The sequence below is a fragment of the Natator depressus genome, chromosome 4, assembly GCF_965152275.1.
Source record: "Natator depressus isolate rNatDep1 chromosome 4, rNatDep2.hap1, whole genome shotgun sequence".
Classification (NCBI taxonomy): domain Eukaryota; kingdom Metazoa; phylum Chordata; order Testudines; family Cheloniidae; genus Natator; species Natator depressus.
This window is the reverse complement of record NC_134237.1, coordinates 136,682,518-136,698,582: the sequence shown is the minus strand read 5'-3', so window position 1 is coordinate 136,698,582 and position 16,065 is coordinate 136,682,518. Positions and strand designations below refer to the sequence as shown.

At 42.4% G+C, this 16,065-nt stretch overlaps 1 protein-coding gene across 2 annotated transcripts in view; it reads right to left on the bottom strand.

The window, feature by feature from the left end:
* The window catches only part of EXOC6B (exocyst complex component 6B), a 454,956-nt gene that overhangs the window by 381,520 nt on the left and 57,371 nt on the right, over window positions 1-16,065 (bottom strand). For both annotated transcript variants that reach the window (XM_074951959.1, XM_074951960.1), the window contains exon 2: window positions 5,035-5,200. In XM_074951959.1, coding sequence (XP_074808060.1) covers window positions 5,035-5,200 — 166 coding nt within the window. The remainder of the gene's footprint in view (window positions 1-5,034; window positions 5,201-16,065) is intronic.

Below are 16,065 nucleotides of genomic sequence, written 5' to 3'. Positions count from 1 at the left end.
GAGCTTAGCAGCAGATCAGTGCAATACTGTGTGCCTGCAAGCTTCCATTGGATTTCAACTTCTTGCTCAGCTCTCTCATTATTGCATTTTAAAAACTAATCCATAACTTAAAAAAATTACATGAATTTGTTGGATTTTATACAAAAGCAGCAAGAGGCAGGATCACAGCACCCTGAGCCACCACAGAGAACAAAAGAACATAGTGGATTATAAGAGCAAGCAGCCCACCCTCATCACCTCTATTTCCAGCAGAAGAGAAGTTGAGCTTATACCAGGGGTGGGCAAACTTTCTGGCCCGAGGGCCACATCTGGGTATGGAACTTGTATGGCGGGCCATGAATGCTCACAAAATTGGGGGTTGGGGTGCAGGAGGGGGTGAGGGCTCCGGCTGAGGGTGTGGGCTCTGGGGTGGGGCCAGAAATGAGGAGTTCAGGGTGTGGGAGGGGGCTCCAGCTGGGGGTACAGGCTCTGGCGTGGGGCTGGGGATGAGGGGTTGTGGGTGCAGGAGGGTGCTTTGGGCTGGGGATGCGGGGGAGTGAGGGCTCCGGCTGGGGGTGCGGGCTCTGGGGTGGAGCTGGGGATGAAGGGCTGGGGGTGCAGGAGGTGCTTTGGCCTGGGACTGAGGGATTTGGAGGGCAGGAGGGGGATCAAGGCTGGGGTAGGGGGTTGGGGTGCAGGCTCCGGGTGATGCTTACCTCAAGCAGCTCCCAAAAGCAGCAGCAGCATGCCCCCCCTCCAGCTCCTACACGTGGGCATGGCCAGGCAACTCCACGCACTGCCCAGTCTGCAGGTGCCACCCCTGCAGCTCCAATTGGCCGCGGTTCCTGGCCAATGGGAGCTGCGGGGGTGGCACTTGGGGCCAGAGCGGGGACATGCCACTGCTTCTGGGAGCCACACGGAGTGGGGAAAGCCCCCAACCCCACTACCCAGCTGGAGTGCCGGAGCAGGGCAAGCCAAGGACCCCGCTCCCAAGCGGGACCTGGAGGGCCGGATTAAAACATCTGGAGGGCCGGATGTGGCCCCCTGCCCATAGTTTGCCCACCCCTGGCTTATACTCAACTCTTCACCTTGTCATGATTCCCTTATATGAAACCATTACTCACCACAAACTCTGATGTCTTGACCAATTGCTATGGCTGCCGTAGCAAGGATCTGCTGCTGCAGCCATGCTGAGGAAAGTGCAGCAACCAAGATTTCTGAATGAATTAGTACCAGTGAACCATGTCAGACTGACACCCTAGAAATGAGGTCCTCTACTTATCCACTACAACATATATGGCAATGAAATCTTCCCCTATATCACCCCACAATGTACCTCAAACGTGACCTGGAATACTCCAATTCTAGAGATGGGAGGATCATTCAGTCTCTGTTTGCCATTCAACCCTTTACATCTCTCACAAGAACGCTGACAAGACAAATAATTATGATGTCGGGAGGAGGATCTGTGATATAAAGAGGACCAAGACCCAACTCATTCCACAGTGGCCGCTGATTGGCCAACAGATGGCAATGATTTTTGGCCACTTCCAACTTGGGTCAGATTGAAACTGGTGACCTAGCAGTGAAAGGCTTTATACAGCCATCCCAATACCAGCTGCCTGAACTGTCCAGACCCCATGATTGCCAGACTTTAACTGCTTGTGCTTGTTACCATAAACTTATCGCATTGCAGGCAAGAAGGATTCACCTCATGACTTAACTTTTTACAACTTCACTGGAGCGGTCGCATAGCAGCGCTCCCCACACCTCCTGCAGTAGGTTCAGTTCTCCTGGCTGACTGCCCTACACAAAAACTGCTCATTTCCTTTATGATGTCCTGAGATATTTCGAGTAGGAGCATGGTATCTCCTCTGAAGATTATTTTATTTTCTTATACCCCGAAAATCCTACTACGAAAAAGAATTCACGTAGGCTAATTTAAACCTGCTCCAAAAATGATGCCAAGTCTATACAAGTCTTCTATTAAAATTACATCTCAATCCCAGCTAAAGCAAAAACGAACAGGAATATGTTCCACCCTTGTACATTTTCAGTTTTTTTAGAGGCACAGACACACACAGAAAAACAGATGATTATTTACATAGGAGTTCCATAGACACACACAGAGCTTTTCAGACAAAGGGATTTGGAGATTTTATAATCTAAGACAGACAAGCACAGCAAGGGGTAACAAACAGCAGGTGGGGGCATGGGAAGGATGAGGATATGGTAGTGAAGGATCATGAGAGGGGCTTATTTAGTTCATTCTTCTCTATATGGAACATGTGGTACCAAGCATTTGTTTAAATTAATTATAGCGTAGAGACAATCAGAAGGAGGGCAGGAGAAGAGCAATGAAAGGCCAACTGAAAGGAGTTATGAGCAGGAATACGAAGGAGAAGAGAGTGCAATACACGGTGCTGAGGACATTCATGATACAATATTTTACCAGCAAAATAAGCAAAAGGTTCTTTTACTTTTTTTAAACGAGGAGATTAAATGTAAAATAGTGAATTAGTGCAACCTTAAGGCTGCACAGTTATAATCACAAAGAGTAAGCAGAAGTTTAAATGCTGTTATGATTAGAAATTTGTCCAGGTAAAAGTGATGCCTTTTTGAAGATCTGTTCCTGTGAATACAGTAGTTAGTTTCATCTGGGTTACGTTTCTTGCAAAATATAAGTTGCTACTACTGTTAGCTAAGAGAGGTAAACCAAAACGAACCAGCGTCCCAGTGGGGAGCTGCATTGTTGGAGATATCTTCTGGATGAGTTGTAAAAAAAGAGAGTTCCTGACTATGTGTCAGCCTTAATAAGTGCACAGTGTTGCCTGAAAAAGTTAGAGGACTTAACCCTGATGTTCTGATGCAAATTTCAACTTCAGTTGTGACCACCTAAAATGGACACAGAATTCTTCTTCACTTTATATTGTGCCAGGTTTCACCCCAGCGGTGTTAGCACTTCAGTGGCATGCGGGAGGATGGGGTTGAGTCCTGCTATTTAGAGTGCCTGAAAGGCAATACTGTAAATATAAGATTACACAGGACTCCAGAAACTTAAACAAAAGCATATATAAATGATAAATGCTGCAGGTGAAATACTGAAGATGTAGATTTAATGCATATGCTATGGAACTATGTAAGACTAAAACTACTGAGGAAAAAAACAAAAACAAATACTGTAGAGAATGAATAGTTGAAACAAAATGAACATTCTCCGCTGGATCCGTGGATGGGTCTCCAGGGAAACCCTCATGAGAAGGATTCCACTACTTTTTACAAACAGATTTCTGCATTCTTCTCCTCTGGGGCCATTTTATAAATCAGATGGCTATGGAAATCAAGGGATCCCTAAGTGTACATGAAGGGACTTCACAGTGTGCCACCCATAAAGAAGTGATTTGTAGGTTGGGAAATCACAAGAAGTCTTTTCAAAGAATGTGGTATTCTTGGCTAGAAACAATGATACAAGAGTAGGCTGTTCCTTTCATATGTTCTATGGCCTTAATCCTGCAATTGGCACTGCCCGTCAATGGGCCTCCGAGCGAGAGCGGGAGTTTCCCTGCATGCATCACTGCAGGATGGTGGGCCTGTATGAGTAAAACCTGGAGTCCTGCTAGGACATGCCTTACACATGCACTGCAATAAAGAAATGTACGGTTACTTTTAAAACCTCAGCATATTAGAACATGAAACTTTTCTTTACTCTCCAAAGAATTTTTCCTGGGAAATTTTTAGTATTTTCCCCTGCAACATCTTCTGCACTTAGACTTCCATACAACCACCCAAAGGTCCCACATCAGGCTGCCCCATCCTTCCAAGTGAGGAAGGCTAGCTGTGTTACACTCTGGAGACAATCAAGGCGTCTTTTGGGGAGGTGGGTGTCATTGTCCCTAAAGAGCCAGCAATTCACTGTTCTTGGATGGTTTCTGTCAAACTATCTGTGACTCCTTGCTGTTGAAACCTGTAAAGAAACTAGGCCTCAAGAATACACATCAATCATGCCCTACCACCCTCAAAGCAGATATCACAAGAAAATGAGGCAGCTTCCCCAATTCCGGAAACTCAGAAGCTGGGGGTTTGTTCTGATATATTTTTAGAACTGACAAAATTGTTCATTCCCCACATTTTAGGATACATGTCTGAGAGACAGTTCCAAGGTCACCTGTTACTCCATCTGCCCCCTATACCTAGAACAGACTCCATCATCTGGTTTCTCCGTTTCCCCTCAGAGCTCACCCCTGGATTGCTTGCCACTGCTGATCTGCACTTAAAGCTTATTTCACTCAGGGGACTAGTATAAGCAATACTGGCAAAAGTGCAGTCTTTTGCTGGTATAAGGCATGTCTATACTAGAAGGGTTTGCTAGTATAGATATAGTGGTGTAAACGACCAGCAAAGCTTTTCTAGTGTAGGCGAGGACTTGGTCCTTCTGATGTTTCAGGGTATGGCTACACTGTACTGAGGGGGCAGGGAGTGATTGCAAAACGTGAAGGCATAACTGAGCTAGCTTTAATCTAGATAGCTAGGGTATCAAAAGCAATGAAGCCACAGCAGCACACAGTGTACAAGCCTTGATGGGACCCGGGTTATATACTCAAAGAGCTAGACTGCACTGAAGTCCATGCTGTCGTACCCTCATCACTATTGGTATCTGAGCTAGCTCGTGTATGTCTACGTGAGCTGCAATCACACTTCCAACTGCAATGTACACATACCCAGGGCAACCACACTGCAAAACACTCAAACTACACAGAGTGAATGAATTAGCAGCTGATCAGTTGTAACATGAGCTACTGCATCCCCAACTTCATTACCAGCTTGAAGCTTCAACCCATCCCTCCTGATGGACCAGCCAGCTCAAGCTTAAATCACCCCTTAACTCAAGCTAGATTTGTGTGGGGAACGGGATGGGAGTGATGTTAGGAGCAAAGCTACACCTCAAGTTAACAATGTAGTGAAGACAAGCCCTAAGTCAGAAATGAAAATATTTCATTGTGCTACAATATTACCCTTTGATAGAAGAGATATGTCTTTGCTAAATTTCTCTCTTACCTTAAGCTTCTGGGCTTCTCCCCTAACTTTCAGGAGCTCTGTGATGGAATCTACAAAGCCCTGGTAATGGAAGTTGCACATTTTCTCAATCTCTCGGTCATGGTTTCGAATTCGGGCTTCCAGTTTTTCCATGAAACGACCATGCTCTTCGCCATCATAGACAGACCTAAGAAAGAGGAGTTTCCAAGGAGGTTAGAATTGTGTTACCTGTCTATATAATTACTTAGAATAAATTCACAAAATGCTAGTTGTTAAACAATAACCAATAGCCTCTGGACAGAGTTGGGGGGAGGGGAGGTAAAGTGGCGCTTTACTTCTAGTTTTAACTCATGTTTGAGGATATTCTTGTGTCACACATGTTTTTCTCTTTTCCATTCAACAAACATTTGCTTTCATTCCTGTTTCTCTCACAGACCACAACGTTTCTATTCAGGGCACTGGTAACTGGACACAGAACCTTCCTCCTCTATTTAGGTCAGCAGTTCAAATCCAGTTAGGCCAACAGAGACCAAAACTGGCTGCTATTTGACGGGTGATTGGTGGCCTTTATGAAGTGACTCTGTGGGCTTCAGACCAGCTCCCAGAGGACAAGTCACATGAGAAAAGCACAGTCTCTGCTGACACAAATTGCCCCCTTGTTAGCACGGTCAGCAGGGCTGCTGGAATAAGTGGGACGTGGGACTGAACTCCCCACCTCACCTCCCAAATGGCCCTTCCCTGTCAGAGGTAACGAACAAAGGCAGGAAGGCCTGGGGGAAGCTTGCATTCATCCTCCATGTTGGGGAAAAATAGGTAATCTCCAGTGAGGTCAATCCAACAACATCCATACGCACTAAATTCACATTCACGGAAGTCATTCAACAGGATTTCTTGGGTCCCATATTTATTCAAACAGAGAACTCCCATATAAGATTTGATTACTCCCTGCATGGAAAGTTCAGACTGACACCTAAAAAACAAACAAAATCAAACAATGTTCTTTTTACTCCGTACATCAGAGAAAGAAAACACTAACAGCATCATCACCAACAATTCTGTGAGGTGGACTAGATTACAACTCATCCATCGGCAGATATATTGCCTCTGTAAGCCTAACAAACTTGGTCTTGGCAGCAAACATAAGCAGATGTTATTCCAGAAAGATAAAAGAGTGATGTAAAGTATGAAAGGTACTTTTTTTCTGATCATAAGCACATTAATTTTCTAACATGAGCGGAAAGATTTTAAATACAGGCTTACAATCCACAGGATATTCCGAAGACTGTGACAATTTTAAGACATCTAATTCTGAATTTAGCCTTCTTGACTGACTCACTGATTTTCCTGCAAACCTCGACGTTTACAGCAATTGTGTTAAAAAAGTGATGTTATGTAATTTCAGAGACCGAATACCTTAATTCACTATTGCTGTCCAGTGATTTGAAAGGTTGGGGATGAAAAGAAACTACAGAAATACAAAAAAACCCAACTCAACAGATGTATCAAGTAACCCTTTAGAGGAGGTGGTCAACTAGGTGGCTCCTTGTGAACATTTTAAGTAATGCTGGGGGAGAAAAGTACCTAAGTGGTTTAGGAACACAGGTCTGGCTTTCAGTGGAATTTGTGCTCCTAAGTCACTTGAAAATTTCACTCTCTGAACTCAACATAGCATCCCTAGGTGTCTACAGTAAAAATCAAAATGGGACTAAGCGCTGAGGGGGGAAATGTTGAATAATTATCCTTACGATGTATTCTGACATCATGAGTTATGCACTTTCAATCTCCCATTCTCAGCAGGGTCGTAATAGGGTGCAAACCCTGCATATTTAGGGTCTTTACTTATTCTGCATTGATTGCAAAAGAAAGCTTTTAAATAAGTCCAATTCTACGCACATTTCAGGGTCATTGACAAAAAGCAGAGTAAAAAGGCATGCAATTCTTTGAAGTTCACAACACAGCCTCCTTCAGTGCTATCCAGTTTCTGCCTTTGGAATAAGCATCTGAAGAGACAGCGACGTGACATTCACGAAAGCTAGGATGTTGCCACAGTATCGATTATGGTAGTTTTTATTGCACTGTAATCAGGTAGAGTTTTGCCAAGAAATGATTATTTAGAACTTAGAGAGAGACTGCCATCTAGTGATGGTTTACTTATTTGCAATGCTCCTTATGTATATCCTAAATCAATACTGCACATCCTTTCTAATTACCTGCATCTTAGCTACAATCCAAAAATGCAAATACATTAGCATATATGTTATTCAGCTATATAACTCCTTGGTAGACTTCACTATAAATTTAAAAGAAAATGGAAACACTAATTGAAAAAGTTCCAAGCTGACATAATGCAGTTCCACCAAGGGAAAAATACTGTTTTGCATTTATGTAACACCTATTATCCAAGAGTCTCAATATGATTTATGAACATTAAGCAAGCCTCACATCTCCCTAATTTTACAGATGGTAAAACAGATACAGACGTCCAGTGACTTATTCAAGGCCAAAGAATGAGTCAGTGACAGGAAGCAACAAATCCTAAGAGTCCTAGATATCAATCATCAGCTTAAACTTAACACCGCTAAAGCCAAAACCCTTGTCTTCCCTTCATCCATCACTGTCTATACCACCACCATCCTCCCTGTCACTATGACCCATAAGACAGGCATCTTCAATTTCTGTTAGTGAGAGAGACTTGTAGAAGAGCTCTGTGGAGCTTGAAATCTTCTCTCTCACCAACAGAAGTTGGTCCAGTAAAAGATATTACCTCATTCACCTTGTCTCTCTAATATCCTGGGACCAACACAGCTACAACAGTGCAAATTATTAGGTATTTTGGCCATACTATACTCTCCTGTTGGATCACCTTTCTCCCTATATTGGGTGAGCTTTCTCCCCCTACTATTTGCATTATTCCTACATACTCTGACCTACACTCTTACTTGTCTACTTATGCCTGTGGGCATCCATCACCTAGTCTACATCCATTTTATCTAATTATTCCTCTTGCCCTCACTTCTAACCCTCTCTGGGACTCTACACCATTTGCATCCATGCTGAAACCTTGTAAAGCCCCTGGAAACGTTCCGATGGAAGTTCTGTAAAAGTGTTCCTTGTTATGTCTGCCGATTGGATGTTTCTGTTTACTGAGCACATAAAAAAATCAATTTAAAAAACAAAAAATTCAAGACTCAACTCGACCTTGGATTGTGTCACTGTGTTTCACAATGCCCATGTTCATTAAAACAAGCTTTGGTTTTGCAAAGGTCAAACGGAAAAAACTTTCCAGGAAAGTTATAAAAGGCAAATGATGGACCAGAGTCACACCAGTTTCTGTCTGACAGTCTTGTTTTTAACAAAGTTTATCCCTTACAACGGGGCAGCCAAATTTCACCCATCTGAAGCCCATGCTGTCAATCATCAGGGCCCCATCCAAGTGGCATGAATTGGAGCATATGAAGCCACCTTTATCTTTAAACACGGTGGTGAGGATCTTTTAAGACAGGCCTACACTGCACCTCGCCACCCTGATCCACATGCTTCTCAGATCAAAAGGGAGTCGTGCATACTGGGCTCTGTTGTCTATAAGCCACATCCTCATTCTAGAACATGGATGGCTACGGCCTGCATGCAGCCCTTGGGATTCATTTTGACCACTCCTTGCCATACATCTTAGTAACTCATTAAAATGCATTTAGGCACAAGCTGGGCAGATGTTGGGGGGAGGGAGGAAAGAGGGACGGCATGGTTTTGTGGCTACCACACAAGACAAGCCTGGAAAATAGGAGGCCAGGGTTCTGTTCCAAGCTCTGCCACAAGCTTCCTGCATGGCTGAGCTCATCACTGAGGGAAAGGGCATAGAAAAGCTGTGTGTAAACTAGGGATAATGCTTCCCAATCTCACAGGTTTCAGAGTCTAAGAGTTCATTCATTAATATTTGCCAAGGTCTTTGAGATCCCCAGAGGGAAAGTGCTATGGAAGTTTAAAGACAACTTATGCAAGCACAGCAAAATACAAATGCAATACTACAAGAAAGGCTTCCCAAGCCAGTATTCAGCCTGTGTAGGAACTTCTATAGGTTTGTTCTGCATCCTGAAAAGAGTGGGTCCAACGAACGTGGTTAACACCACTCTAATCAGTTTCAAATTATGACAGATTAGGAGCCTGACCCTGCACCTTTGCTCCAAATGGGAGTTTTGCCTGCTTTATGACTGCAGGATTGGATCTCCAACAGAATATAAATAAATTAAACTGAAATTACAAGAGGAGAAGGAATGGGGAGGGAGGCAGGAAATATCTCCCAAGAAATCTCTGGGGACAAAAAAAAAAAATCTGGAACAGTGCAAGGACATTCTGGGGACAATGAACAGAAGTGTCTTGCTTTTTGTTTTCAATTAATATGTGGAAAAAGTTCTTGGGTCTGGTTCCGGACTTCAATTTTTATTTTATTTTTTTTCCTTCTTAATCTTCTGTAGTGGTTTTAAGGCCTCTGAAACATTTCTTCTCATTCGGCTACATAAAAGCTCTAGCATTTTGTTTATTATGAAAGTTAAAAATGAGATGAAAAAAAATTAATTACTGCATAATGTAAAAAAAAAAAAAAAAAAAAGATTAATGCAACATGCCCATGGAAGGGTCAAACAAAGTTTGACAGGCTCAGATCTGTTTCGTACACGATGTGAAACACCAAAATCATTGAGTTCCTGTGCTCACATTCTTGCGATTTGCAAAATATCTGTGTAGCAAAGGGACACCAGCAGATTATACTTTTGTTTGTTTGTTTGTTTTTTTAAAAAACAACCAGTTCTCTTACTCATGTTACTAATACCTGAAATTTTTTCAACTGAAAATCTTAAGTACGGAATTTCCTTTTCATCTTGTATGCTACTTTTATTTGTGCACTTCACTAAGTTTTTGCAGTGATGATCAATCAGTCAATCCACTTTCAGGTTTTCCTGAACCAGCAGAGTGTTCTGACATTTGGGTTACAAACATTAAAGCCACACCGCTCTTGCATACTTTTAATTAAAAGTATTTTTGTAATCGTGACAAATTTTGTATTAACAGTCTAAAAAGTGGTTCCTTTATTTGTATAAATTCAAAACCTTCATTTTCAACCGACATTGACAGAGTCCCTTTAACAATTGTAAACATTAACAAACTACTAGAGGAAGTGGTATTATGTTGTCATTAGATTCTATACTAGAAAACAGCTCCTGAAAATAAATCCTGCTCTTTGCAGGGCTCTAATATGGCTGAATAGCAGTTAAAATACGGTTTGACCCTGCCCTTACAAGCAAGACCTAACCGTATTATAAGAAGGTCAAGAAGCTATCCCACTGTAACCCCAATCCCCACAGTTTGTGTAGCTAGGATGCTAATCTTTGAATCCAACCAGCGCAGCAACATTAGATGCCACCGATTAACACCCTTCATGCAACATGGATTTCCTCAGCGCCTGCCTTCACCACTTACAGCAGAATATGTGACTGTCAGCTCTGTCATGGATGATGGTTCCTGCATGGCTTTGCTGGAACAGGAAACTTAGGGAAACAGGGAGTAGATACAGGGCCTTTAACATTCCAAGGGCATCATTTAAGTAACAACAGGACACAGGCCAACCAAAGCAAGATAATGCAAAATTCAGGCAAGCTACCACTCTTCCCACACTTGTCTAGGTGTTACACAAAGTGTACAGGTAGATACTGTAATATCACACCAGGACCTGAACATCTCAAACACTAAGGCATACCTTAGTGATAGCAGCCTTGGGGCAAGGGGAAGATTGTAAAGAAAATAACAGTATGTGGTGTGAATGCATGGTTTTTTATTCAGAAAACAATGATTTTATTAATATGTTCTGGATCTTTATTAATATGCTAAACTTCAGTAGCACTCTTCATCTGAAAATCTCAAAGCACCTTACAGCCATGAATCATGTCTCAACACCCTATTAAGTAGGAAAGGGATACATATAGATCACTTCCTCCGCACAGAAGTGGGGCCACTTCTGGAGCGAATACAGCAGCTGCTTAATAAAATTACTACATAAGTTTGGGACAGGAAATTAAGAAATTGTACGGAAAAATTTAGGGAATCTGAACAATTATCCAAGCAGGGATTTGGCCAAGAAACTACAGTTAATATCCCTACTCTAACAAAAGTGCCATGGGCCTGCTAATTACCATAAAGAAACAGGATCTCAATATTTACTCGACACCTTCAGACCTATCTATACTAAGACTTTTTCTAAAATTCCTTCCCTTTACTACCACCGGGTCAACCTCTACCAGTGGGTGGTGGCGTCAAGTTAGGGCTTCGCTACATAAGTTATTCTGGAATTACTCGAGATATGAAATTGTTTATTCCAGAATAAAAAGTACTTTTTTCCCCAAACTAGCTTAACAGATTTTGGAAGCAGATTCTGGAATAAGTATCCACACATGGAGTTGTTCGGAAAGAGCGATTCCACTTTAAATTCCCACCCTACGTTATTCCAGAATATCTCGTGTAGACTAGCCCTTCACCACCCTATTGAGGTGCCCTGTTCCGAACAGGGTTAGAAGCACAGAGAGCCTAAAATACTAGTGTTCACTGTCCATGTCTAGGCTAGCACCCTCACGGTTAAAGTAGGTAGGAAGGCTAGTGCAGCAGCAACTATGGCTTCTCAAGAGTCACGCTGCCAAAGCAGTACCCTTTGATAAGCTTCGGGTCTCGTTAGCATGCAGACACTTAACAGGATACTACAACTAATCTCATCTCTGTCAATTCACTGTGTCAAGAATTTACCAAGACCTTGTCTACAGACAAACAGTCACTGGGGGGTTAACTAGAGGTGTTTTTTAAAACCAATTTAGTAAAATCCGTGCAAGTTTACATTCAGATGCTTATTTTGGTTCGGGTGGCTAATTTTGGCTTAGTTTAGTCTGATAAAAGAAAGAAGTCAGAAGCCTCTTTGTTGACCAATCATGGACATGAGCCATCTCAAACCAGTTGCCACTCATGTGTGGCACAAGTGCAGATTCTACAGAGAAAATGCAAATGCCACTCCTTACTAACATGCCAGTCCTAAATGTATCACACTGTGACAAGACCTATGGAATCACTTCACACAAAGATGAATTAAGGGCAAAGGAACAAATTTCCTGGTGTTTTGTCATTGTTCTATTTCCTCACCATTTTGTATTTAATCGGGCCCCGAATCTTCCTACCTTTGTTTTTATTTCATTTTTCACAAGGGGGCCCACCCAAGCTCTGGCCACTGTGTAATCATAGTATCATAGAACTGGAAGGGACCTCGAGAGGTCATCTAGTCCAGTCCCCTGCACTCATCATGATAAAACATACACCAAATAGTGATCCACAGCAGAGTACCTCAAAGCGATTTTTCACAACACCCGTTTGAGGGAGAGATTTTTATAATCATTTCCCATCGTGTGCCTCAGTTAACCAGAAAGGGGATGTGATTTCCCAAGGCTACACAGTGGGTCAGTACCAGAGCCAAGAACATAAGTTAGACAGAGAAACTTAGCATATAAAAGGACTCTGGTTTCTACTTGGGCACCTAAATGAATTAAGTGCATATTTATTCTGGTATTTCTAGATGCTGGAAAAGAATTCAACCACCTGGTTGAACTGCTTCATGGATATTAGTTTGGAGATTTCTGAGAGTCTGTATTATACCTCAGAGGCTCTTTTCGTTGTGAATAGGCAACTAGTAGTTTTTCCTGACCAGTTTTTCATGCCCTCTCTACTGAGGTACTGACAATTCTCTTAAAAAATCCAGAATGAAGATTTTCAATTCAGGGAAACTGTCCTAAGTCACATTTTTACATTTGTTTTGGAAGAAAATGTGGTCTGTCTTTCTTTGATGCAGACCACAGAGACTGCCAGTGGAGCGGAGCCTAGCAGGCACGCCTCAGCAGTCTGTGATACCGTTCTTCTCCTTTCCTGCCAGTCATTGATGTAAAAGCAGACTCCCAGAGCAGGAATTTTTCCTCTTCCTCTCTTGAAGGAGGAACCCAGGGAGCAAGATGCAGGCCCTGGAAACAAAGTGCAGCCTGTTGTCTCCTTTGCTTGCTGCAAAGACGACCACCTGCTCCTCAGACACATCCTCACTGGCATGAAGCAGGTCTTGGATCTTCCTGTGAACCTCCTGGTAGAATCTGGATGCCTGTGGCCAAGTAGCCACATCAACTGCCCTGACCACCATTTCACCTGAGTCAAAGGATATCCATATCTGGTACCGAGCCAGTCCTGCACTCTTGAAGACTAGCTTTTTATGCTCCTACCGTTTTTTTGTGGGGAGGGAATCAACCAGGATGGAGGTCTCTTTCCATAGCTCCATCCTTTAGCTACGCAAGCCTGGTACCCACAATGCAAAGAGCTGCAGAGACCATCAAGTTCTTCCCCCAAATGAATTCCAGCTCAGGATTCTGGAATGCAGCACCACAGGTGAAGCTGCCAAGGTCTCTGAAGCTTGTGGGAGATAAAGTCAGCAACATCCTTGGCAAGGGTGTACTTTTATACTCAATGGTGTTGACATACATAACAGCTAGTAGAGGGTCTGAATAGAATTCTCCCCTGCTACCTCTGCCCTCAAGGGCCAAAAAACCCTCAAGACTAGTTGAGTTCCACAAGTGTCACACTAAGAGGCTAAGACCTAGGGGGGCAAATATGCACAGATGCTTTTAAAAAAAAAAAAAGGCAAACAGCCTGATGTGTGAGCTACTTAGGGCCCAATTCTCTTTCCACTAAAGTCAACATCAACCCTCCCATCAACTTCAGAGGTGCAGGATTGGGCCCTGTGTTAATATTGATTAAGTGCTCTGAAGTACCACTCAGTTGCTTATTTACAGGAGCAAAGCAATTTAAAGAATGTAATACAGGGATCACCCCAGCCACATCTGGGGTGGAACACGGGAGCTGCTTTGTGCCAGCAAGTCCAAACAAGTCTTTAAGAAGAGGAAGTCAAGAATAATGACTCCAATTTAAATTAAGTTTGAACAGCTTGGTTACAATCTTCCTATTAGGAAACAGGCCTTTTATCATCTGCAACTAAGAGGGAGAGCTTGAAAAAAATTAACATGCGGTGTTGAAAAGTGCCAGGAAATGTAGGGAGCTACCCAAAGCCAGGCAGCCAGCGCAGCTACAGCCAACAAGAATCCCCCCAACTGAGGCAAATATGAAGAGAACTGGCCATGAGCAAAGCTTTTAATTTCCCTCCTTTTAGAGAGCACAATGGAAACAATTCCCCAAGAACAAAAGCGATGCGTCAATGGGCCCTACTGTCTCAAACTCTTTCAAGTTGGAAGGACAGTTGATTTGCACCATGTGTAGGATAGGAATGCTAGCTAGAACCAAGCAAGATAAATTCAGCCCCTCCAAGCTGGTTAATATTAAACTGAAATAATCATCTTTACAATAATGGTAAACAAAAACACTGGTTTACAATGGAAGAGATTTAGCAATGTGCCCCAGTCACACTTCCTTTGCGGGGAGTCTCAGTGTTCATACCTCATGTACTATGGTTGGCAAAAGTCTTGAAATATGGGTCAGTCACATGCGTAAATGCCAGAGGACACGGTATTAAAGACACCACAATGTCCTCATCTCACCTCTGCTTGGCCTACCATGGTGTTCCAGCACATTCAGTTCTTTATTAAAAATAAAACAAAGGGGAACATAGAATGGCTTGGATGCAGAGTATCTGTGCTACAACACAGAGAGAAGAGGCTGAATTATAGATATCAATTTTTCCTCTTTGGTGGGCATACCTCTGTCTCTACTAAATAAAACTACTAAATAAAAACTGCACTGTTTAAAATGAAAGTAGCTTTACATTAATTGGAATATAATTTAGCTCTCTCTCATTCCTCAAGGGCAGAGAGAGTAGGGAGGTGATTTTACCTCTGTATATTGCATTGGTGAGACCGATACTGGAATCTTACACCCAGTTCTGGCATCCACATTTTAAAAAGGATATTGAAAAATTTGGAGAGGCTGCAGAAAAGACCCACAAAAATTATTTGAGAACTGAGAAAATGCCTTACAGAGAGAGACCTAATGAGCTAAATCTGTTTAACTTATCAAAAAGAAAATCAAGAGGTGACTTATTTACAATATAAAGTACTTTGGGGGGGAGAAAATACCAGGTAGTAATGGGCTCTTTTTTCTAGTGGAGAAAGGCATATCAAGAATTAAAGCTTGGAAGCTGAAGCCAGATAAATACAAATTAGAAATAAGGTACAAATTTTAACAGTGAAAGTGATTAACCACTCAAACAAACTACCATGGGAAGAGGTGGATTCTCCATATCTTGGTGTCTTCAGAACAAGACTGAATGTCTTTCTGGAAAATACGTGTTAGCCAAAAAAGTTATTGGGCTCAATATAGAGGTGACTTAGTGAAATGTCATACTCTGAGATATACAGGAAGATACCTAATGGTCCCTTTCTGGCCTTAAACTCTATCAATCTATGCAATGCAGGCATTTTTAGAAGGAGATCATCCTTCCTGTACCTGTACCCCACTGAATTTGTGTCTCATTTTCCAGTCTCAGATAAACACCTATTTCCCCACTTGCCTTTATGTCTTAATTTCACTTTCTTTTAATAACTGTGTAACTGTATTTGAAATAGAGATTGTATCCAAGATGCCACTAATTCAAGGGCTGAACAAACTTTATGGCCACCAGAATGCATGGTCTGTTGTAAAAAACGGACACTCTACCACCTGAAGGAAAATCTTCACTAGATATAGTAGCCTTTTGGATTCTGTTCAGGTAGCGTTGGCAGTGGTGCACAAATGCAATCCAGTATATAGCAACACTGTGCAAAATAGTTGCATTTCAGTTAATTCATAGTTGTGGCTAATTCTCCATTGTTCACACCACGCTATTAGAGGATTCAAAATGACATCCCTGACTCCTGTCCTTGGAGAAGTTGCCCCTACCCAACAAGCCATCTTTGTTTCCTCCATTGCCTACAGAAATGATTTACTTGCTAACATCAGCGATAACTAGCTCAACCCTTTCCATAGGGTTGAGGGTAACCT